This window comes from Hyperoodon ampullatus (assembly GCF_949752795.1).
Source record: "Hyperoodon ampullatus genome assembly, chromosome: 17".
Taxonomy (NCBI): Eukaryota; Metazoa; Chordata; class Mammalia; order Artiodactyla; family Ziphiidae; genus Hyperoodon; species Hyperoodon ampullatus.
Window position 1 is genome coordinate 36,204,447 of NC_136930.1, and position 26,362 is coordinate 36,230,808.

The window sequence follows — 26,362 nt, forward strand, 5'->3', positions numbered from 1 at the left end:
TGATCAGAACTAATAATCTCCTGGGCCTCCTTTATTCTACCTTCGAACAGTTCTGATGATAAAACAATTGTGCTTCAAGTTGAGCTGAAGAGTAGCTCCTCATTTTGCCAATTAAAACAGCATCCTTCAAATTCATTCTATATTATGCTGATATTACACTTGCTCCCTGGAAAGAGGTTTCTAAGAAATATGAAAAACACTGCATAGGATCTACCTCATTTAAGAAGTTCTGCAGTAAGTGAATCTATTTTTATTTAATACAAAGTTCTCCAAATATACTTGACCACAAAATATTTCCCTATTTTTATTATCATCACATCATGTGTTAACATTCTGGGAACTATCTGTCTTTGCCTAGGTCCTCTAAAAAGCAAAGCCTGAGGCAAGGGTAAAGTGGAGTGGAGGTTATGCATTTAGCTGGTACAAGCCCAGAGGACATGAAAGAGGACACGAAGCAGGCACAGGTAAGATGTGTTGGCTGCCACTTCACAATGAGCTAGAAGGAGACACAGCAGAATAGTGCCTTCACTCAAAATGGGTAGCTCACACAAGGGATAAAGGAAGGGGAATTATCTGCCAAGCTTCCTCACACCACTTTTGTACAGGTCAAGAATGACCTATTCTAACTCTCCTCTGTCTTCAGATTGCAGTAGTTGGCCCTCAAATGGTGACTTGGGGAGCCAGATTCCAAGCCCTACTTTTGAATCCTAAAGTAGAGGGGTGAGTCCTCAAGGGCAGGCCCCACCTGTGGGGTATAAGGGCCATCAGACCCCAGGCTTCAACCGAGACTCCAGCCAGCTCACAGAGCTTGTCATGGTGGGAGCAGCTGCTGTGCTATGGAGTTGAATGGCACAGAGCTGCCTTAGGATTGTGATTCTCCTTTCACATAGTCATCCTTTAAATATTAGTAGGCTCATGACATTTTTGAAGATTTTTAAAGTTAATATCCTCAATTCCTAAGACTGAATCCTTTTGTCTGCCTCTCCTTTGGTTGTTCTTTTATTTATTGATACTTCTAGTCTATTTAAAAAGGATATATGTATATGTGTAACTGATTCACTTTGCTGTACCCCTGAAACACAACTAACACAACATTGTTAATCAATTGTTACTATATCCCAATAAAAATTTTAAACAAAGAAGTTACTTTAAAAAAAATAGGATACTCTGACCACACACCATGTCCCAGGTGTCTGACTGGACTCTTCTACATTCTAGATAAAGAAGTACTTCTGTTTATGCTGCCACAGACTGAATTGTCTTTTATGGCACATGCATCACATTCTGTCTTGACAAACTTCTAAGTTGTTTCTTTTCTTACATTGCTGTTTACTCATCCTGCAGTTGAAGAGTGGAAATTTTCACTATCAAATATACATTAAAAAAATAAAGTTCAAAGTGTAGCACTTGAACTTTATATTTTTAAATGTATTCTAGTTGTACTGAATCCATTGCTTCAGTCACCTGTTTTAACCCAGTATCTTAATTAGATGCCTTTCAGATTCATGTTGCTTATACATTTGCAGAATATGCTATCCAACTCATTTTCTAGTATGCCACCTAAAATGTCCCTTTAGGCTTGCACTAATCCTCTGGTCCAGGAGTCTCCAAATATTTTTGAATTCTGACCACCATATAAAAAAACAATTGAAGGGGCTTCCCTGGTGGCGCAGTGGTCGAGGGTCCGCCTGCCGATGCAGGGGACGCGGGTTCGTGCCCCAGTCCGGGAGGGTCCAACATGCCACGGAGCGGCTGGGCCCATGAGCCATGGCCGCTAGGCCTGTGCGTCCGGAGCCTGTGCTCCGCAGCAGGAGAGGCCACAACAGTGAGAGGCCCGCGTACCGCAAAAAAAAAAAAAAAAAAAAACCCAAAAAACAAAAAACAATTGAAGAACTGAAAGTATTATATGTGTGTATATATGTGTATATATATATATATCACATGCATTTCTATAGTATTATTACATTAAGGAACCCAAAAATGCTTTTAAATATTTATCATCAACTTAAATGAAATTTTGTATAATATTGTATAAAATTTTGTATAATGTTTCAAATAACTTTAAATGTTAAGAAAAAAAAAAGAGCCTTGCTTCATGGTTTAGATGCCTGGATTTTAAATGCCTTGCTAATTATTACTTTTTTTTATCATTAATATCTCAAGGCAAGATGAGGTTTATTAGTTAAATATGGTGGATGAAATCTATATATTAAATACTGTCCATAATATTTTCTAAATATTTTTCAACTTCTTTGGGGATCTGATTAGATTATCATTATTATCCTCTTGAATATGATCAACAAAGGCCTGTCCTAGTATGTAAGTAATCTCAGATTTGCCATTTTCTTGTTGTTCACTTGTATTTATGTTACTAGTATTATCTTTAAATTTTATTTCTTTATAGGAGTCTTTATAAGCCACTTATCTATTTTGTGGCCATGTTTATTTACTTAGAACAAGACAATATAATCCTTAAATCCATTTAATGGCACACAGCAGCTCAATACATTGCAATACCCTGAATGCAAATGAGAAAGTGAGGGTGAGGCTGCAAGCCTCTCAGCGTTGTAGATAAGCCCTGTATATTTATGGATAAATGAATGCCTGATATACAGTACACCCAACACAGGTGTCATTTTTGAGCACCATGTTAAATATTAGTAAAGTTTAATATCTTGATCATTTTAATATAAAAATAATATAAATATAGCTTATATATATATATATTTTGCAAACCCAATGAATCATCTTACACACCCCACTTTGATGAGCACTACTCTAAATCATACCTATTTATATGGTCAATTAGGGCAACTTATTCACCTCCCTGCATCTCAGTCATCTCCCAGTTAAAATATTCACTCCTATTGTAGTTTGGGGTCCAAACTATATAGTCTTCACCTCCATCAAGGCCTAAGGGTAAGGAGTAGAACAAGGAGATTATTGAAAATCAAAGCCGCAGCCTATTTAGGGATGTCGGTTACTCAAAAAGTATAATGATTCATAACAAAGGTATATGGAGGACATGACTGATAACTGAGGTCAACTTGGCCGTCTCCTACCCTCTCCTCATCCCCACCCTCACTCCCACCCCTGAGCCCCATGCCCAAATCTAGACCTCACAAGCCAGCTGTGGGAAATAGTAGGGTCCGCTAACAGCCTCAGAACACCTATTCGTGTCTGCTGCTTGGAGAATCTGCCTCCCAGGGACGGGCAGTGACGCTCACTAACTGCAGCCTAAGGGGGAGCCCCAGAGGACTCAGAAGAGTGCGGTGAGTTCTGGAACATGCCCTGAGTCGTGAGTTCAAGGGCAGAGGGAGTTGAGGGAGAGCCCCAGCTTTCTCATTTAAACGAACAGCTCACGAGAACCGAAAAGGAGTCCCTCTCCACTACTGAGGGGCACAGTGTGTGAGGTACGTGGGATGCGATGCACTGGCTGTTAGGTTCTCCACAGTCCTGGGAGGAGCAGGTATAGAGGAGAGAGAATAAAGCCAGAAATGCTCCCTTTAAAATTCTCCCCAAAGGCCCCTTCTATGGAAATATAACGATGGAGGAGAAAGATTCCTCCCTGAAAAATTTACCTGGCAGGACTGGTAAAATGATTAAAGGAAGCATACATGAAAAGCTCCTTAATATGATTATATATATAGTAGATAGTCCATAAAATTAGTTTAAAAAGAACAGTCCTTGAACTATATGTCTGAACTCCAACGGGAAGAAGTTGCCAGTTATTACTAATGACTAATTTTTCCACAAGAATTTTAGTCACTCCTTGTAGATTATTGCTATTATTAAGCACCTAACAAGCTTTGTTGGCATAGAACTATGCTTTGCCTTGAATTGAAAATACACAGTAATTTGATAGAAAAATTTATAGGCAGTGTAGAACCCCTTAAATTGAATTAGATTCTTAAATATAGTACTTATAGTACCCTTGATGTAAGCTTTTTTAAAGCATTAGGGGAAGCAAACAAACAAGGTCTACATTTTTACATAGGGTGTTTTATGTTAAATACTGCAATATTTATGTTTGGCACTGTTCACTCCATGGGAAAATATAGGCTGTGTGTCTTTTATTCTCTTGATAGTTCAGACTCACTGATACCCAAGGGTTTACTACACCCACAGATTTTGTCACAATACTTATATTTTGAAAGGCATTTTTACCATTGAAAAGTAATCCAAGTCTAATTCTGTAATTGTTATATACTGTAAGAAGTTATTATTTAGTATGTGTGAAGTACCTAGAATATCTATCGGCAGTGAATATGATATAACATAATCTATTTTACACAGTAAAATGGCTTGCCAGGATCTGTTTTATTTCCAACCGATGGCCAATTTAAAGACACTTGTTTCTTTCTTTCTTCTTTCTTTGCCTTTTATTAAATTTACTGTCAAAACAATCAAGTGCAAATAATCCAGTTCTCCTACACCTACTTAGAACAAATGGATTCTGACTTCCTCATTCATTTCAAAAGTTAATGTTTTGCCTACAGGCTGTTTAAATATTCCTTTCTTTGAGGAATTCTGATAGTTCAGGTCTTGAAATACAATATTAAAAGTCAACAGCAATATTCTTATCTCCTAGGGCTATGTAACATACCAATTTTTCTCTCAGAAATAACCAAAGACAAGCACTTTTTTTTTTGCTTTTAGTTGGAAGAATGCAATGATGTTTAGTAGTTGGGAACTTGGAGATGGCAAAAAGAGACTATTTTCTGGAGGAGACTGCAGCAGTCAAGGATCTATTGACCAAAGGTCAGATCCTGAGCAAAGAAACAAGGCTTTCTGAAAGGAAGAACATAGATTTCAGAGTTGTACTCTCTCCATCAAACTGTGCTAGCATTTGCTTACCTAGGTACTATGCCAGCTAAAAATAGTAGAAAGTAAATTAAGATAAAAATACAATCAAGAACAGTAATAACACCCATTATTTACTGAGTACCTTTTATGTGTCAGGTGCTTTACAGATTCACCCAAGTGTTTTTGCAAATGAAGAAACCAAAGGTCTGAGAGGTTAAGGACATTAGCAAGATCATGTAGCTCATAGATCATGCAGCAGAGACTCAAGCCAACTCAAAGTCTATGCTCCTTTCACTAAAGTGTTATCATGTAAGAAAAAAGCTACACTCATCAAACTGATCATTTGTGCTTCATTTGTACAGAAAATCTAAGCTATTTCGATTCTAGTCCACTGCCACCTATGAGCACTATTTCTGTAGGGAGGGACCACACTAATTTCAGTTCAATCACACTGACTCAAAGGCATGTGTGTGTTTATGATCATAAATACCTCTGTGATTCAAAAAGGCAACAGTTCTTCCATTTTTCCAATCCATCAATTTGACTGCTTCAGAAGAAAACACTCCTACATGAGGTGTTGCATGCTGATATAAGCTTTTTAATGAAGAAAGGGAATTAACATTCATTGTGCCAGGTCTTTTGCAGGAATTTGCTTTTGTGATCCTAAAAGAACTTTATGGGAGGGTATAGTAGGTCCATTTTATGGATGAGGAATTAAAATCTCACAGAGGACATGTCAGTTGCCCGAGAACATAGAGAAAGACAGTAGTCCAGCTCTCTTGAACACAGAATGGTGACAACACAGACACAGAAGGAATGAGACAGACCTAGGGTCCAGTCCATAACCATAACCTTGCCAGCATAGGACTAGGCATAGGGATATCAAGAAAGACTAAATTTCTATCATTTATTTTGCTTATGGGTAGCAGTTTCTTCAGTGACCTAGTTCTGCGGTGTGGCTTTTCAGAGTCATACTTGAGAGCTCTACCAAGAGTACATTTCCTAAACTCTCAGGATGACTTTTTAACCCATCTAATTTACTGTAGAAAGTCCCTCCCTGCTTAAAGAAAGTGTAGTGGATTGGTGCTCTGTTAGATAATGCTTATTGATACCCATGCGAATACAATGGGTTGGTGGAATTTGTGAATCAGCCCGCATCATTTACACCTTAATATTCATTAATATTTTAGACTTTAGGCATTACAATTCAGGAAAATGTGTATCCTTATAGTTTGTTTACTGGAGTGCCTCATCTCTTTGCCCTGTGTGTGAAAGAGAAAGTGAAAAGAGAAAGACTAAGGAAGAAAGTGGGGAAGGCTTTCTTTAAACAGAATAAAAATAAAGAATAACCACCAAGAAGTATTAGAGAGCAGCTCACACAGAAAGATTAAATATTGTTTAAAAGTTATCTCTTGATATTAGTTCAAGACTTACAAATGGATTATGAAGTTTGGAACACACTGGTCTAAAAAGGTTGTGTCCGGCGCGAAGTCCAGGAGGCAGCGCCGGCGTGGTGGCCCGGGGGGGTGGGGGGTGGGGTAGCTTCGCTAGGACTGGCCTGTGGCCGGGAGGCGGGGCCTGCGCGCGCCGCGACTGCGGGCTCCGATTGGCCTCGGCTCAGGGCCCGCTGCCGGCGTGCAGGCGAGGCTCGGGGCGCGAGGACCAAGCCGGGCGGTGGGTTCATGAGCCAGGGGGAGGGGCCGGACCGGTGGCGGCGGCGGAGGAGGAGGAGGAGGTGGCGGCGGGGGCCGGTACTGGGCCCGGCGGGGTGAGCGAGGCGGAGGCGGCAGTGGTGGCGACAGCGGCCCCCGCGGCCACGGTGCCCGCGACCACGGTGCCCGCGACGGCGGCAGGGGTGGTAGCGGTGGTGGTTCCGGTGCCCGCAGAGGAGTCACAGAAAGCAGGCAGCGGGGCGGGTGGCGGCGGAGTCGGAGCCGCAGCCTCCTCGGGCCCCGCTGCTGGGACCCCCTCGGCGCTGGGCCCCCGCACCCCTGGCAACCCAGCGACGGCGGCCTCGGGGACCCCCGCGCCCCCGGCCCGGAGTCAGGCGGACAAGCCGGTGCTGGCAATCCAAGTCCTGGGCACTGTCAAATGGTTCAACGTGCGGCATGGTTACGGATTCATCAACAGGAATGATACCAAGGAGGATGTCTTTGTTCACTAGACAGCTATTAAAAGAAACAACCCAAGGAAGTTTCTGCGCAGCGTTGGAGATGGGGAGACTGTGGAGTTCGATGTCGTGGAAGGAGAGAAGGGCGCAGAAGCTGCTAATGTAACTGGGCCCGGAGGGGTGCCAGTGAACGGCAGCCGCTATGCCCCCAACTGACGAAGGTTCCGCCGATTCATCCCCCGGCCCCGTCCAGCTGCCCCGCCACCCATGGTGGCAGAGGCTCTGTCGGGCCGGACAGAACCAGGCAGCGAAGGGGAGCACGCTGAAGACTCTGGGCAGCGGCCCAGACGACGGCGCCCACCACCCTTCTTCTACCGACGGCGCTTTGTGCGAGGCCCTCGGCCCCCCAACCAGCAGCAGCCCATAGAGGGCACTGATGGGACAGAACCCAAAGAGAGAGCCCCGTTGGAGGAGGACCAACAGCAGGGAGATGAGCGGGTACCCCCACCCAGATTCCGGCCCAGGTACCGAAGGCCTTTCCACCCCAGGCCACCCCAGCAGCCCACCACAGAAGGTGGGGATGGCGAGACCAAGCCCAGCCAAGGCCCCACTGACGGTTCCCGGCCTGAGCCCCAGCGCCCACGAAACCGCCCCTACTTCCAGCAGAGACGGCAGCAGCCCCCTGGACCCGGGCGGCCCACAGCCCCGGAGACCTCAGCCCCCATCAACAGTGGGGACCCCCCAACTGCCATACCGGAGTGATTCCAACTCAAAGGACACCCAGAGCCACCATCTGGTATCTGCCAGTTTTTCCAGCTGACCTGGATCCTACCCAGCACCTCTCTCCCCACTTTCCCACAATTCATGACATCAAAACACCAGCTTTTCCCCTTTTTCCTGGAGACCCAGGAGGACCAAAGCAACAGCCTTTGCCTTTTTTTTTTTCTCTCTCTCTCCCTGACCAAGGGTTAAAGGAAGGGATCCATCCTTATAATTCAGAGGCACCAACTCCCTCCCCTAAATCAGGCTGAGAAGGAACCAGCCAGCTCTTACCTCCTCCTGGTTGTTTTTCTTTCCCCTCCCAGTTTATTTTTTGTTTCCCCACTACCCCCTACCTCTGAAGCCATTTTATGAACCGTCATGTGCCACCTGAGCCTCCAGTAAAAACAAAAACAGGCTTAAATAAAATTAAAAAAAAAAAAAAAGAAGAGGTTGTGTCTTAAGGGGTTCTTATTCCTCCACCATCTTTGAGAGACGTTTCTCTTCCCCGCCCCCAACTTTCTAGTCTTCCACATTTTTTCCAGAGGAAGTTTTAAGTGTGTCCTAGTAGTTGGAGTTTTGCCACTAAAATCAACCCTTATTTCCAGCCCTATCCCCAACTACCCAACCATTTAAACGTGTTGAGTTTGACTTACCTCCAAGATGTCAAGAAACCAAATTATTAAACAAAATCGAGTCGAAACTCAACAAAGCAGCAATTCTTTTTACAATATCCCTGAAGAATAGCCATTAAACCTCTGTCTGAATAGTTATGTTAATAGTTTTGTTGCCTAATTAATTAAGAGAAGGAATTCAGGTCAGATGTGAAGAAAAGTCAGGTATTCTTCCCTAAAAACAATAAGCCACTTGGTTTTAACATTAATGTTCCTTGAAAACATTATGTTTATTTACATTGTGTTTCCTCCTCTACCACCCCAATTCAGGTGTAAACAAAGTGATAAAGTGCTAGCCTTTTCTGGTGCATCTGTTAACACAATATTAGCTTCTAACAGCTGAGGATGGCTGGACCTTCACCTCTACTTTATTTCCTCAATTGTCAGATGCATACATACAGGCATGACTATATAAATAAAACCTCAGAAATAAACATATGCAGAGAATCATATGCTCAAACTAAAATATCTTAACACCACTCAATCAACTGATGTTTTAGTCTTTTCAAGTTCAAGTGATGATCAAAGATTCATTCTGATGCAGGTCGGTGTGGTCATCCACATGCAACTACAACATTGCTGGGAGCCCTTGAGTGTTAAGTTATGCTAGAAAGACGTAAAATCATTTGTCTAGATTTGGAACAGGAGTCACAAACTCAAAAGCTAACAGCAACCTAAATGTCGTCCATCGACAGATGAATGGATAAAGAAGATGTGGTACATATATACAATGGAACATTACTCAGCCATAAAAAGGAATGAAATTGGGTCATTTGTTGAGACGTGGATGGATCTAGAGACTGTCATACAGAGTGAAGTAAGTCAGAAAGAGAAAAACAAATATCGTATATTAACACATATATGTGGAACCTAGAAAAATGGTACAGATGAACCGGTTTGCAGGGCAGAAATTGACACACAGATGTAGAGAACAAACGTATGGACACCAAGGGGGGAAAGCCATGGGGAGGTGGGGGTGGTGCTATGATGAATTGGGCGACTGGGATTGACATGTATACACTGATGTGTATAAAATTGATGACTAATTAGAAGCTGCTGTGTAAAAAAATAAATAAAATAAAATTCAAAAAAAAAAAAAAAAGCCTACAGAGACCAGGCAGATGACAGAAATGCCTGAAGTTGTGAAGAAACTGAACCTCCAGGGGAACCTGTGCCCACCTTAAGGAAGTCCCCACTACTCAACACTAACGAATGTTTTCTGCCAAAAGGGTTAGCTCAGTGTTCTAGATTTTTCTATTTTTTTAAGAGAATCCAGACAATTTTTTAAAAAAGATAATCTCTTTATTTTTAAATGTTGGACACTAGTACAATTAAAAACACAAAAACAAAAGCAAACTACAGGCCAAACAAAATATATCTGTAGGCTCACATGTCTCCAGTTTGGTAAATTTGTTTTAGGCAGGTGGGCTATTTTCAGCTCCTTTCCTAAAATTCAATATTTATGTTCATTTATTTATATACTCAGACATGACTAAGTTATTTCTCTAATGTTTTTAAAGTGCTTAAGCTAAACCAGATGATTTGTCTTTGAGACAAATCATCTTAGATCAATGGCTGTTAGTAAGGTAGAGGCAGTTCTTCAAGACTAGGGTGTAAGGGGGGAGCCAGAAAGAAAAGAAATATTTCTGTGTAGAAATTATTGTTAAAGATAGTCTTAGGGTCACTGTCCCATAGAAGTTTCTGCAATGATGAAATGTTCTGTATCTGCTCTGTCCAATATGTTAGCTACTTGCTGCCATGATATGATAGACACTTGCCACTAGCCCTCGAAATGTGACTAGTACAAGAAGAGAATTTTACATCTTATTTAACTTAATTTAAATTTAAACTTAAATAGCTGCATGTGGTTAGTGGCTACTGTATTGCACAGCACGGGTCTAGATGTACATGTCAGAATAGAACATCTAGTTCAAAACCTACCAATCCTATGTATATCCTTATTAGATTTTCAACAGTTAAATTGTCAAAATTTTAAATTGGAGTAGTCAGATAAATAATAATGGTAGCTCTTGATTAGTTTACTATTAATTTTCCTGCTTATTAGTGACATTTATCATCTTATAATATTAAACATTTGAATTTCCATTTTGAAGTATCCTGTTCATGTACTTTGATCATTTTTCTATTGAGTTGCTTTTCTTTCTCCCTCTCTCTTTCTGTCTCTACCTCTTCTTCCCTTCTTTCCTTCCTTCCTTCTTTCCTTCCTCCCTCCCTTCTTTTTTCCCTCCCTGCCTTCCTTCCTTCATAATTTGTAGAAGTAATTTATAAGTTCTCAGTTTTAATCTTTTGCATATTATATGAATCATGAATATCTTCTCCCAATCTATGCATTGTCTTCACTTTGTTTGTAGTGTCTTATTTGATCTGAAGTTTAAACATTTTAATGTAGTTGATGTATCTAGCACTTTATTGTTTATGCAGTTTGTGCTTTATTGAAGAAATTCTTTTGGAACTAAAGTGTATTTTATCTGATATTAATATGGCTAGATTAACATTCTTTTCATTTAGGTTTGCCAGATTTAGTAAATTAAATTATAGGACACACCATTAAATTTGACGTCCAGATAAACAATGAACTTTTTTTCACCTTGGTATAAGTTTGCCCATGCGATATTGGGACATACTTGTCATAATAAAAAATATTCATTGTTTATCTGAAATCAAAATTTAACTGGTCATCTTGTATTTATTTCATCAGGCAACTCTATTTTGCTTAGAAAATACCTAGTATATACTTTTCTCCCATTTTTCTTCCAAACTTTCAAGATCCTTGTGCATTAGGTGTGTTTTTCATAAATAGCATTTAAATGAGATTTAGTTCCTTACCCAACATAAGGATCTGCCTTTCAAAAGGCAAATTAAATCTATTTACATTTATCATAATTATTTTCTTTTAATATTTACCATGGTTTTACTATGCTTAATTTTTTCTCTTTCTCTGCTTTTTCCTATATTGATTGGGTTTTCTTTATTCCTGGTTTTACACTCTACTAACTTGAATGATATGACTCTGTTATTTTAATTGTTGACTTTAATGTTTATTTATTTATTTATTTATTAATGTATTTATTGGCTGCGTCGGGTCTTAGTTGCAGCACACAGGCTCTTCTTTGTGGTGAGTAGGCTTCTCTCTAGTTGTGGCGTGCAGGCTCCAGAGTGTGTGGGCTCTATAGTTGTGGCATGTGGGCTCTCTAGTTGCAGCACACAGGCTCTCTACTTGTGGCGCGTGGGCTTAGTTGCCCCGCAGCATGTGGGATCTTAGTTCCCCTACCAGGGATCAAACTGACATCCCCTGCAATGCAAGACGGATTCTTAACCACTGGACCACCAGGGAAGTTTTCATTAAAGCTATATTTGATTATTTTAGAGCTATGCATACTCTTTTTTCATATTTGAATGCAATTTTTCTCATTATTTAAATCGCCTCTTTTATGTGTACTTAAAGTTTTAAAAGTCATCTATTTTTATGATCTCTGTTAGTTTGCCCTCTGAGAATATTTCAAATTTGGAGGAAATATAATACATATTTTATCTTTTGTGCATTTTGATTCCATCCTTCCATTTATACTGTGTTTTGGAAGCATTTAGTTATCTCTGACTTTTTAGAGCTAATCTATTTTAATATCCCTTAGTATTTGTATTTACTGTGATATGTCTATTGATGTTACAAATGTGTGTTAAAGTCTACTCTGCTTAAGTTAGAGTTGCAGTTGTTGTTACAAGATAAGAACCTCTGTGCTTGAGATATTTATGGATGTTTATGCCTCATAAAATAATACACATAAAATGCATCTTTTTATGTGTGTGCATATATGTGTGAATGTAGCTTGCTACCTAACATCTATATATATCTAGTGAATATAAAAATACACACACACACACACACACACACACACACACAAAGTACTAATTCTACTGACCATTACTGTGATGGTGCATTGGCATGAAAACTGAACATATGTCACATACCATAGGGAGACACATGGAGCCACTGACCCATAGTCTTTATAATGAAAAGTTTGCAGTGCCTATAAGTACAGAACAGTCTCACCTATTATGATAGCAGTGTTTGCAGAGTACTTTCATGTACATTCTCTTAATTTTTTCCAAAAATTTTTTGGGAGGAGGAAAGATATTATAAGCCTCTATTTGTAAATTAGTAATTGAGACCTTAAAGAGTTTTTAAAAGATTGGTTCAGAAAGTGTTTTCTTTACTTAAAATGAATTTCTAAGCTTCTGTAAAACTCAGTTCCAATGTCAGGCAGTATTTGATTTGTTACTACAGAGTATGAACCTTAATGAAATAAACATATTTTAACTAGAGTTTTGTGGGGTTTTTTCATCACAAAACCTTACCTGAAAGATTAGAATCATGAAGAAAGCCTATCAAAAGCTGGCTAATTTCAGAGCACAAACTCATCATGACCACATATACCATTTAAATTAAACATGATAGCAGATGTTTATGTCTTTAAAATTATAGTAAAATAGGTATCATTTTCTCAGATACATCTTATACTAAATAGTTCAATGATTTATGTTGCTATTTTAATTGAAATCAATTTTATGGGGAAAATGACTTAATCATGTGTTATGTACAACGTTTTGCCTGGTTACTTTCATAGCAGAATCCCAACCTCATGGGCTATGCAACCAAAACCTTAAAAAGCCAGCTGAATTTCAGAGATAGTATAGAAAGAAAGAGAAAATTTCTGGGTTTCTTCTTATATATCAAGACCAATGAAGAGAGGTTTTCTTTTCTTAATAAAGAAAATGATGCAGATGCCTTTAAAAGGATACAAATAAGAAGAAGGATACCTGTTGACAACAGGTATACTCAAAGAAGTTACTGTGACTAATAAAATAATATAATTTATAAGCAAACAAAAGTCATTCCCATTTATCTAATTAAAGGAATGACTTGTCAAGGAGCAGTTTTAAACTTATTCATCATCCATATACTACAGACTGAAATTTCAGTTGTTGAAGATGTATCTATAAAGATTCAACACATGTGACACTATGTTAGGAGTCAGGCTACTGCTGAAATGAGCATCTGTGTAGGAAAGGAGGGTTTCTACAGCAGTGTCCTGCTCACTTCATATTGCATTGCAAGAGTGGAGGTTAGGGAAATAAAACATGGTAGGAACTCTCTTCTAAGCATCTGTTGGCAGTAGAAACATCTGTCCTATTCACTGCAATGTACTCACTGCCCTAAACCCAGCTTAGCCTATATAAACCACTTAATATTTACTGAAGAAATGAATGAATGAAGGTTGAGTACTAAAAATGACATATTACCACTTCCTTCACTTTTTCTTCCAAGGTCAGACCAAATCCAAGTTGGATATAAAATAGGCTTTACAAGACCATACCAATTGCTACCTAAAGGACTTGATGTTAAGTTTACCTCTTAGATCTTTGTATGCATGCCAGAATATAGACATGACACTGCTGTTTTATCAACTAAGTTTTCTTCATGGCCATCCATAGAGGTCTCAGTGTCCTGGTGATCACACCCATGGCTTGGGAAACACAGCTATTTCACCTGCCCAGTTAAATAAATTTAACATCAGATGTTTGCTTCTGCCTTATCTTTATTTTAATAGAACAACATCCCTGTAGTTTGGATATCTGGCTCTCCTTCTTAGAGAATCAGCACTCCCTTCCTTTGGGGAGCTGCTCCCCCAACAGCTGTAACCACATGCCTTAGTGCGAGTTGCCAATCATATTATTCTTCCATCACCTCCCCTAGGCAATTTAAGTTCCAATTGGATTGTGAGGTTAGACCAATCAGAATTTATGTTGGACTTTTTGAAATGAAATGTAGAAAGAGGTGTAAGCACTTTCTGTGTAAATCCATGAAATATGGAGAATGGATTTGTTGATGATCAAATTATTTTATATATGTGAATGGAAGCAGTCAGAAAACTAAGTAATGAGAAAAGCAGATGAGAGAAAGAGAGAGAAGGAAGGAAGAGGAGGAGAACGTGAAGGAGAAGAGAGAAACGAGGAGAGAAAAATGGTGAGGTTGGAGCTCAAGGATCCAATTTTTCCCAGGAGATTTAACTATATCCCTAATCATCCCTCAATTTTGTGAGGAAATAAATTGTTCTTGTTGCCCAAGTTAATATGAATGTTTATTACTTTCAGTCCAGATCCCTAACTGATATTAATAGTAAACTGGTAGCTGGACAGAGCTGCTAGATAATTATTATCTACCTACCTCTATCCAGCTGAATGGGCTCCACTACCTACTCTGAGAATCCCATAGCTGACTGGTGTCTGCATCGTACTACTCACATGCCTTTGGACATCAAGTCTTGCCTTCAGCTGTGAGCTTCTGTTGTTCTATCTGTCCCAATCCAACACCTTTACTTGGTGTTATCACACCCCAGGCTCCAATGACCCCTCAGCTATGTTCACAGAAGTTGCACAAGGTCTTGTTTGCTTTTCACTAATATGTTCCTATCCTTTTTATTTTTAGCAAAGTTTTTGAAGCAAGGCAATATAATGGTTACTTCTGTGCTTTAAAAAGATAACATCACAACTGTGTGAAGAATAAGTGTTGAACCAGGGCTACACTTGAGGTCAAGGAGACAAGAAACTAATGAGAGTGGAGGAAGGTCTGATGAGAGGAAGAAGCAATAAGGATGAGACGATGTGAAATACGCACTAGAGGAACTGAAGAGAGTGTATCACCCAATTTACTGAGTTATTAGATGTGAAATTCTAGATCTCTTCACTTGTATAATTATTCAAATGAACGTTTTAAGGAAATAGCACCTTACATATTTTTTTAAAATAAACAACAGAAAATTCAAGATTTAACAATGCAAAAATATTGTTTGGAGAAAATGAAAATGGTAAGGGGTGGATTACAAAGTAAACAGTTTTGGCTGTAGCTGATGTCATGAGGAAAAATTTATCATTGGCTGGGTTTGGGGGGGGCGTGGTCATGTAGAGAGTGGTGGTAGGTCCAGTGCAGAGTGAGAAGGCTTCCAGGGCGCAATGTTGGAAGTAACTTTTCTTACACTGAAAACAAACAAAACAACAATGATAAATATATTTTCCCATTCTGAGGGTTGTCTTTTTGCTTTGTTTATGGTTTCCTTTGCAGTGTAAAAGCTTCCAAGTTTCCTTAGGTCCCATTTGCTTATTTTTGTTTTTATTTTCATTACTCTAGAAGGTGGATCAAAAAAGATCTTGCTGTGATTTATGTCAAAGAGTGTTCTGCCTATGTTTTCCTCTAAGAGTTTTATAGTATCCGGTCTTACATTTAGGTCTTTAATCCATTTTAAGTTTATTTTTGTGTATGATGTTAGGGAGTGTTCTAATTTCATTCTTTTACATGTAGCTGTCCAGTTTTCCCAGCACCACTTATTGAAGAGATGTCTTTTCTCCATTGTATATTCTTGCTTCCTATTTCATAGATTAGGTGACCATAGGTGTGTGGGTTTATCTCTGGAATTTCTATCCTGATCCATTGAGCTATATTTCTGTTTTTGTGCCAGTGCCATACTGTTTTGATTACTGTAGCTTTGTAGTATAGTCTGAAGTCAGGGAGCCTGATTCCTCCAGCTCTGTTTTTCTTTCTCAAGATTGCTTTGGCTATTCATAGTCTTTTATGTCTCCATACAAAATGTAAATTTTTTTATTCTAATTCTGTGAAAAATGTCATTGGTATTTGATAGGGATTGCATTGAATCTGTAGATTGCTTTGGGTAGTATAGTCATTTTGACAATATCCCAACCAAGAACATGGTATATCTCTCCATCTGTTTGTGTCATCTTTGATTTTTTTCATCAATATTTTATAGTTTTCTGAGTACCAGTCTTTAAGCAAGAAACAAGGGCTTAATCTCCAAAATATACAAACAGCTCATGCAGCTCAATATCAAAAAAACAAAAAACCCAATCAAAAAATGGGCAGAAGATCTAAATAGACATTTCTCCAAAGAATACATACAGATGGCTAAAAAGTACATGGAATGATGCCCAACATCACTAATTATTAGAGAAATGTAAATCAAAACTACAATGAGGTATAACCTCACACTGGTCAGAATGGCCATCATCAAAAAATCTACAAACAATAAATGCTGGAGAGGGTGTGTAGAAAAAGGAACCCTCCTACAGTGTTGGTGGTACAGCACCAACTGTACCAGCACCAACTGGTACAGCCACTATGGAGAACAGTATGGAGGTTCATTGAAAAGCTAAAAATAGAGCTACCATATGATCCAGCAATCCCACTCCTGGGCATATATCTGGAGAAAACCATAATTTGAACATATACATGCACCCCAATATTCATTGAAGCACTATTTACAATAGCCGGGACATGGAAGCAACCTAAATGTCTATCAACAGAGGAATGGCTAAAGAAGATGTGGTACATATATACAATGGAATATTACTCAGCCATAAAAAAGAGTGAAAATGCCATTTGCAGCAACACATATGTGCCTAGCGATTGTCATACTGAGTGAAGTAAGTCAGACAGAGAAAGACAAATATCATATGATCTCATTTATATGTGGAATCTAAAAAAAAAGGGTACAAATGAACTTATTTACAAAACAGAAATAGAGTGGCAGATGTAGGAATCAAACTTATGGTTACTAGGAGGTAAGGGGGCGGGGAAGGATAAATTGGAAGATTGGGATTGACATATACACACTACTATGTATAAAGTAGATAATTAATAAGGACCTACTGTATAGCACAGGGAACTCTACTCAATACTCTGTAATGGCCTATAAGGAAAAAGAATCTAAAAAAGAGTGGACATATGTATATATATAACTGATTCACTTTGCTGTACACCTGAAAGTAACACAACATTGTAAATCAACTATACTCCAATAAAAATTAAAAAACAACTACAAAAAAGAACAATGACAAAAATCCTCATGGGGAGAGTTAAATATATGGCCAACAGAAGAGGCTTCTCTCTGAAAAATCACTTGGTCCTCTACCAAGAGCAGTAGTGATACTGCTGGGGAGCTCAGCCCAGAAAAGAGAACTGAGAATCTTGGACTTCAAGGCCAAATGTGAAGTTCTGATCTCCTTCTCTATCTTCCTCTCCCTTTGGACTTTGCCTTCACACCTATTTATTATTTGTTAAGTATTTATAAGTAATCTTCGTATCTAGAACCAGTTGTATCTATATTGTCTTGAGGACCTGGTGTTTAGAACACATGCCTCTTCTTTATAGCAGATCAACTGAGAGATTTAGAAAAAAGAGAATGAATTGCAAGAAGAAAATGTTTTAGTTAACAATCTCAGGAATCTCAAGCAAAGGATGTGGCTGACATGAACAAAGAAGGATAGTCTTTTACAGTAATCCCTTTGACCAAAAACCAGAATGAAGGAAGAGAAGTAGACACTTCCTGTTGCACAGCTCAAGATAATACACGCTTTTTGAGGAGGCCTACATCACATTCTTTTGGTACTATCTTCACCGCTTCATATCAAACAGGTTTTTAATAAAAGGTGTTAGTTTTCAATATTTGCTTATCTTTGAATTTCTATTGCTAGAAATAGAAGAATGAAGAGATAGAGTTGTCTCTCGTTCTCATTATACAGCCCAGAGTTTACTTTGATATGAATTTGTGCAGGCAGTAAATACATCTAGGGAAGTGATGGTAACCCGGTATCTATTGGTCCTCTGATCCATCCCTCTTGTCCTTTTCTGGAATGAGGAACAGGGACAGCTGCTTTTAGCACAAACTTGGCAATTCCCCCGGAAGAGGTTCAATTAGCAAAGGTGATTCTCTCTGCTGGGCTGCTGCTCCCCCAAGAGCAATGGCACCATTTCAGCTGATTTAGGTTATGACTGATGGGGACTGTCAGGTTCTAACTGTCAGTTCATTGTATCAATAAGACTGAGCTCTCCTTTGGGGTATCCAAGACAGTGGGTGTAGCATGGATCTTCCATCCTTTTCTATGAAGAAGAAACATCACATCCAAATTCCAGACTTCCTTGTTTCATTTTTTCATGGTCCTCAGAGATCTGGGAATCCAAATGTAAGTTTATTCTGCACACTGAAAGTAGAAAGCCAACACAATGAATATAAGCTGATTCCTTCCTTAAAAATTGGTATATCTTTTTAACAAGACAGTGAAAATAAAAATCTTACTAACAGAAAAATAAACCTATGTGTAGGCTATAATCTAGATAGAAATCAAAGTTTAAGTTTATATCATCTACATATTTTTAAATAGGAAAAGTGACTGATCAGGAGGCTGTAAACTTTGGAAACATCCTGAAGAAGCCAAACTATAACTTGCCAAAGACACACTAGTTAGTTTTGCTACTAGAGCTTCACCAGCTTTGCTTCCGTAATGTAGCCAACTCTGTCAGCTTCCCTGCGGCCTGATGTCCTTTTACTGCAAACACCTGCATCTCCTTGCCCTAGGGCTTTCTTTGACCACAGGAGAATTCTCATATCATGGGCAGGGCAGGTTGGATGTGCTGGATAATGATAATGGACAGCAGTTGGAGGATGAATAACCCCACTTTCTCAGCCCTTGGGTGGGATAGCCCTGAGGAGTGCTTTGTGTAGTTTTCTAACTGTCCCGAGGAGGATTGAGTCCCAGTTGCCCACAACGGTAATCTGTTCATGAACACCCTTTGTGGGCACCAGTCTCTTTCCTGTCTCCTTTCTGCCTTCCCTACTGGTGCTTTCAGTGGTTACCTCCCAGATAAACTACTTGTGCTCAAATCCTTATTTAAAGTTTACTGCTGGGAGAGCCAACCATTGAAAAATAAGAATATTTTTATATTGTTATTGTTTATTGATTGTAAAAATAACACCCACTGAAGGTAATTTGGAAAATATGAGGTACAAAGAAAAAGACAAAAACTGTCAGAACATAACTATAGTAGATATTATTAAAATTATTAACATTTTGATGTATTTCAGTCCATATAAATAAAGTATTTGAGTTGTGTTAACCATCTAAGTTTGTATCCTGACACCACCACCAAGATGCATAACTTAGTAATAAACATTTCACTTTTAGTAGTCTCAATTTTCTTATTGGTAAAATGTGTACACACACACACACACACACATCAGGATTGTTACAAAGATTATATGCAGTAAAACATGTCAAAGTGTCTGGTGCTAAGCCAATGACCAATATCGCCATTATTGTTGTTCTCCATTCCAGGGATTTTCAGTGAAATAGATGGTCTACCTCTGCTTCTCCCAGGCTACTTGGTAATCTCTCCTCAGATCCAAACTTTCTAATAGTTAGAAATATCTAAATCAATGTTTTCCAAAGTGTGGTTGAAAAAAATCCCTGAGTACCAGAATTACCTGGGGAGCTTGTTGGAAAGGGAAATTCCTAGAGTCTACCAAGTCAATCTTTGCAAAAAGGTCCAGGAATATGCATTTCAATAAAGCACCTCATGTGATTCTTGTTCCTGTTAAAGCACAAGAAGCAATTATTTAGGTGAAGCTAGTGAAAATGACCTGGGAGGCCTGAGACAGTGTTATGGGCTTTCCCTTTTGTAGGAGTCAAGCACACTGGTGAACAGACCTGGATGGAGACTGACTACTCTGAAAGATCATAGCTGTTCAGAGTCTGGGCTTTGAAGCCAGAAAGACTTGAACTCAAATCCGAGCTTTGCCCCTTACTTACTGTTGCATCTTGAGCTGGTGACTTGGTCGCTGTGAACCTCAGTTTCTTCCTATGTAAAATATGGGTAATGATGGTAACCACCTCAGAGGGCTTGGGGATGATTAAAGGAAATAATAATGCAAGTAAAGTACAAAACATAGCACCTGGCACAGAGCAAGTGCTCAAGTGCCTTCTTGACAACTATTATCTGCTCCTGGGAAAGCATGGGAAGTATAAGATTAATAAAACGTTTCCTGTAAACTTCCAACAGCTAAGCTGTGGAAGTATTGGTTCCTCAATGGGACAATATAACTAGAAGATAAATCTTTGACTTAAAATTGGGGTGCCATAAAATTTACTATCAAGCTGGGCCATTTTTGTCCAGGACAAATGCTAAAACTAATCGAATGCCTAGACAGCAGCTGAAAACTGGGATCTGCTCAGGTAAATCCAGAGACTACGTGGTCACCCTGCTTATAATCCAATATTCATACTACAAAGAGCCTGTCTTTGGAATGGAAAACCCCAATACTGCACAGAGTCTGTCATTTTCTGCTGGTATCTAAAAAAATTATGATCCCTATATCTTCCCAATTGTAGAATAAATCAGGGCTAACACTATGCTTTCCAATTTTGGATTAAATAAATTATTTCATTGTTTAGCAGACTGTATTTGCCAGGAGGAGTTACCTTTTAGGTTTAACTCCTATGCATATGTAACAGATAAAATTACCAAAATCATTTGTCAGCAGTTCATAATTTAATTGCTGTGACTGTAGAGTGAGGTATGATGCAATGGAGAACCATTATAAAAATTTAGGATAGCTAGATTATTTGGGTTGTCATCCTGGTGCCATCACAGCTGGCTGTGTGGCCACAGGGAAGTTGCTAAACTCTGCTGTGTCACACAATTCCATCAGCTGCAAAATGAGAAAAATGCCACCTGCCCTAAGTCCATCAGAGATTGGTAATAAGATCAAATGAGATGCCAGAATAAGTGCTTTGAAAACGTATGACAAAAGAACACTTATTTTTAGTAAAGGATGGAGCCTCACTTCTTCAGCAGAAAACACCCATATCTCCTTTTAAGCCACCAGATTGAATCGAAAAAAGCAATGTATAATTATAATAGAGCTCAAAAGATCTGGTCTCATGGGCCTCATCTTCTTTCCCCTCCCATTGTTGTGGCAGATGATTAATCATCAGGTTCTTGACTTCCCTCTTTGCTGCCTGGCCACCCTAGGGTCATAGCTACTTTTCAAATCCATCTTTCGGCTTTACAGCTATGCAGGGCAAAAAGCCTTCCCTAATGTTAGGGCATGCCAAAGCTGAACCCGGAACCCCCATTAGCCTAATTGACAGCATGACTTTCCCCTAGGGAGAAGAGTGATAATCTAGCTATTTATCTTGTCTGTAGGTTTATCACCACTGTGCTCAGGCAGAGATGTTTAAATATAAAAATGAGGTAAGGTACATTCTTGCCAGACTATGTGCCATTAAAGCTAGGTTGGGGGGTCAGAAGCATGAAAGGGGAACATCTGGGATTGTGGTCCTCTCTGTTGCTGCTTAATGTCTCAAGTGGCCTTGGAGTAAGGGGCTGCACATGAGGGCACTAAAGGACATCTCTTTGTAATTGGGAGCAGGCTGGAGCTGTGTGGCCACTGCTACCCATGGAGCTGCTGCCTGCAAGCGGCTGGACTGCTGCTTTTCTGCGAGGCAGGAGAGACCCATTAGAAACATGGAGGGGTGGTTGAATTCTGCCACGAGATGTGTACAAATGTGTACCTCCTATTGAAACCCACGCAACAGCTTCCAAAATTAATTAAAAGCTAATTTTCTAATGAGGTGGCAACACTGGCAACAACATGTTATCAGTATGAGAGCTGCAGCCAGCGGCCAGTGAGGGAACAGGCAACCTCCCTCTTGCAGGATGGAATGTCCTACCTATACCCATTAATTAGCCTCCAGCAGTATTGCTTTAATACTAGACACCAGTATAGACTGTCATAAAATCATACATTACATTGGCATTGTCAAGACATAGTTGATATTTATTTTACAGTAGGACTCCTTCCAGCAGTAAGGTCACAAGCAATGAAATCCATTCCTGGAACTATTAAGTCCAGGGGTCAGTGCCACAGACACTCTATTATGTCACATGACATGGGCATTTTAATCCTTTGGGCAATTGTTAATTGTAAACCAGACTTGAAATTAGCTTTAATAAATAGAAAGTGTCTTAAATTAACTGTACTTATGTTGGTTTTGCCTCACATTTTGATTTCAGATGCATAGCCAAGCAGGATGACTTGTGGTCATTATCTTAATTATAAGGGTCTCTTGGACCTAGTCAGAATGTGCCAGACACCAGTGGCCATTCCTTGGCATTCTTCACAAGGAGTGTATAATGATGTCATGCAAATAGATGCTGAGAACAACCAAAGAAAATTCTATAGAAACTCCAGGATACTGGATATTTAAGATGTAACTGTTGGTTAAATTCTATCAATAAATAATTTGAAGACATACTTAGGGTCTCTAAGAAAATCTAAGAAATTGAATAAAATTTATTATATATTCGTTCAATGCTAAGCAGCAGGTACAAAAATCTACTTCAGATATATTGCTTCTGCAGGAAGCTTCTTGCTGCCAACTCAATAGGAGAGTAATTTTTTATTATTTGTTCATCCTCTTGGAAAATAGTATAGAGACAAGTCTTTTCCATTAACTAGTCTCTCTTTTAGCTTCAGTCTCTCTCATTCTCTCATTAATTTCTTATTTTCTTTGTCTCTTGTATTTTCATTGTTTCCCTTTCTCTTACATTCTTAGCAGATGGTATATCCTTAATAATGATTTTTTAATTTCAGAATGAAATCATCATCAGGCAAGTCAAATATTATATACTTTATTGATTCTTTCAATAAATATTCATTAAGCAACAACTATGTGCCAGGTGCTGCTCTGGACCAGTGCTGAGGAACCACAATTAACAAAACCAATGACATTTCTTCTGTTGGGGAGCTGACATCTCCATCTAATTCTCACCCATTAAAAAGCAAACAATCAATGAAATAAATCATAATCATATTTAGCACAGGGAAATACTGTAACTTAGAGATATTAACTACCTTGATTAATGTTATATATCAAAGCCTTGTATTTTTCTATTATACACACTGCCTTAGTTGAATCAATAATACAAAATAGCTGTGGTAGAAAATGAAGGTGGTAAGCAAATCTTATGAAGATAGTCTTCAAAATATTCAGAGTAAAGACATGTATAAACCTGTGGTTTGAGACCCTAAAATAGATATTTTTATAATTAAATTATCTAAAAAGGACAAGTTACAACTGACACCACAGAAATACAAAGGACCATATGAGACTAATATGAACAGTTATATACCAATAAAACAGACAACCTAGGAAAAATGACTGATTCCTAGATATGTACAATCTCTTAAGACTGAATCAGGAAGAAATAAAAAATATGAACAGACCGATTACCAGTAATGAAATTGAATATATATATATATATATATATATTTGTGTGTGTGTGTGTGTGTGGTACACGGGCATCTCACTGCTGTGGCCTCTCCCATTGTGGAGCACAGGCTCTGGACACGCAGGCCCAGCGGCCATGGCTCACAGGCCCAGCCGCTCCACGGCATGTGGGATCCTCCCGGACTGGGGCACGAACCCGCGTACCCTGCATCGGCAGGCAGACTCCCAACCACTGCACCACCAGGGAAGCCTGACTCAATAATTTTTAAAACTCCCAACAAACAGAAGTCCAGGACCAGACAGTTTCACAGGTGAATTCTACCAAATATTTAGAGAAGAGTTAAAATCTATCCTTCTCAAACTGTACCAAAAAATTGAAGAGGAAGGAACACTTCCTAATTCATTCTACAAGACCAGCATCACCCTGATACCCAAATCAGACAAAGATATTACAAAAAAAGAAAATTATAGGCCAACATCACTGATGAACATAGATGCAAAAATCCTCAAGAAAACATTAGCAGACCGAATTCAGCAATACATTAAAAGGATCATACACCATAAACAAGTGGTATTTATCCCAGGGATGCAAGGATGGTTCAATATCTGCAAATCAATTAATGTGATACACCTCATTAAAAAAGTGAAGAATAAAAATTATATGAGTATCTCAATAAATTTGGAAAAAGCTTTTGACAAAATTCAACATCTATTTGTGATAAAAACTCTCAACTAAATGGGTATAGAGGGAACATAAGTCAACATAATAAAGGCCATATATGACAGACCCACAGTTAACATCATACTCAATGGCAAAACGCTGAAAGAATTTCCTTTAAGATCAGGAACAAGACAAGGATGCCTACTCTTGCCACTTTTATTTAACAAAGTATTGGAAGACCTAGCAACAACAAGCAGACAAAGAAAATAAATAAAAGTGTCAACTACAAATTGGCACTTGCCATCTACCATCTAAAGATCAAATCACAAGCTGCTGTGACCACTGGCCTTCAACACACCCTGAAAGGAGTCCAGGGTGGAGATCAGGAATGAGGCACTCTGTGCTCTGAAAAAAACTAGCAGAACAGGCCTTCAGATAGTTAGATATTTTTAGGAGAAGATTTTATGAGCCCAATTCTTGCATATTCTCATATCTAGAAAAGAACTAAAAACTTTCATGGTGACATCTGCTCTTTGTGACTAGCAGTAACCTTCACAAGACTAGCAGAAACCTTCTGCAAAAAGTATGTGCCTGATGGCATGTACTCCCCCTTCACCAAAATCACATATATACTGATCTTCCCGCCTCCCTCTTTGGAGCAGTCTCTCAGAGCTATCTGGAATGCTGTGTCCTGGGTTATAGTCCTCATTTTGCCCCAAATAAAATTTAACTCACAACTATTATCTTGTGCATTTTTTTTCAGTCAACAAAAGAAATCCAAATTGGAAAGGAAGAAGTAAAACTGTCATTGTTTGCAGGTGATATGATACTTTATATAGAAAATCCTAATGAAGCTGTCAAAAACTGTTAGAACTCATCAATGAATTCAGAAAAAGTTGCAGGATGCAAAATTTATATACATAAATCTGTTGCATTTCTATACACTGGCAACAAAAAGAAAGAGAAATTAAGAAAATAATTCTATTTACAATGCATTAAAAAGAATAAAATACACAGGAATAAATCGAACTGAGGAGGAGGAGACATGTATTTGGAAAACTATTAAGACACTGATGAAAGATGTTGAAGATGACACAAACAAATAGAACAATATACCCTGCTCATGAATTGGAAGAATTAATGTTTGAATGACCATATTCCCCAAGGCAATCTACAGATTCAAATGACCATATTCCCCAAGGCAATCTACAGAGTCAATGTAATCTCTATCAAAATACCAAGGGCATTTTCCACAGAACTTGAACAAATAATTCTAAAACTTGTATGGAAACACAAAAGACCCTCAACAGCCAAAACAATCTTTAGTAAGAAGGATAAAGCTGGATGTATCATGTGCCCTGATTTCAAACTATACTACAAAGCTACAGTAGTCAAAACATTATGGCACTAGCACAAAAATAGACAGATCAATGGAACAGAATAGAGAGCCCAGAAGAAAATCTAAAATTTTATGGTCAATTAACCTACAACAAAGGAGGCAAAAATATACACTGGGGAGAAGACAGTCCCTTCAATAAATGGTGTTGGGAAAACTGGACAGCTACATGCAAAAGAATCAAACTGGATTACTTTTTCACACCATGTACAAAAATAAAATCAAAGTGGATGAAAAACTCAAATGTAAGTCCTGAAACCTTAAAACTCCTAGAAGAAAACACAGGCCGTATGCTCTTTGACATTTCTTCAGCAATATTATTTTTGTATCTGTCTCCTCAGTCAAGAGAAATAAAAGCAAAAATAAACAAATGAGACTACATCAAACTAAAAATATTCTGAAGAACAAAGGAAACTACTGACAAAACCAAAAGGCCATCTACTGAATGGGGAAATATATACGTAAATGATTTATCTGATAAAGGGTTAATATCCAGTTATACAAAGCATGTGTACAATTCAATATCAAACAAACAACCTGATTAAAAAGTGGGCAGAGGGCCTGAATAGACATCTTCCCTGAAGACATACAGATGGCCAACAGGCACAGGAAAAGATGCTCAACATCGCAAATCAAAACCACCATAAGATATCACCTCACACCTATCAGAAGGGCTATTATCAAAAAGACAATAAATAGCAATTGTTGGTGAGGATGTGAAGAAAAGGGGACACTGGTGCACTCTTGGTGGGTATAAAAACTGGTGCAGCCACTATGGAAAACACTATGGAGATTCC

At 38.8% G+C, this 26,362-nt stretch overlaps 1 protein-coding gene across 1 annotated transcript; it reads left to right on the forward strand.

Moving 5' to 3' along the window:
• Positions 1-407: 407 nt before the first annotated feature.
• Positions 408-7,678, forward strand: LOC307065338 (Y-box-binding protein 2-like; the record flags this gene model as incomplete). The annotated part of the gene is given in 6 exon segments (XM_079722151.1): positions 408-464; positions 644-720; positions 4,660-4,761; positions 6,280-6,967; positions 6,971-7,129; positions 7,133-7,678. Coding segments are annotated over 6 exon segments (1,629 nt in total).
• Positions 7,679-26,362: the final 18,684 nt, after the last annotated feature.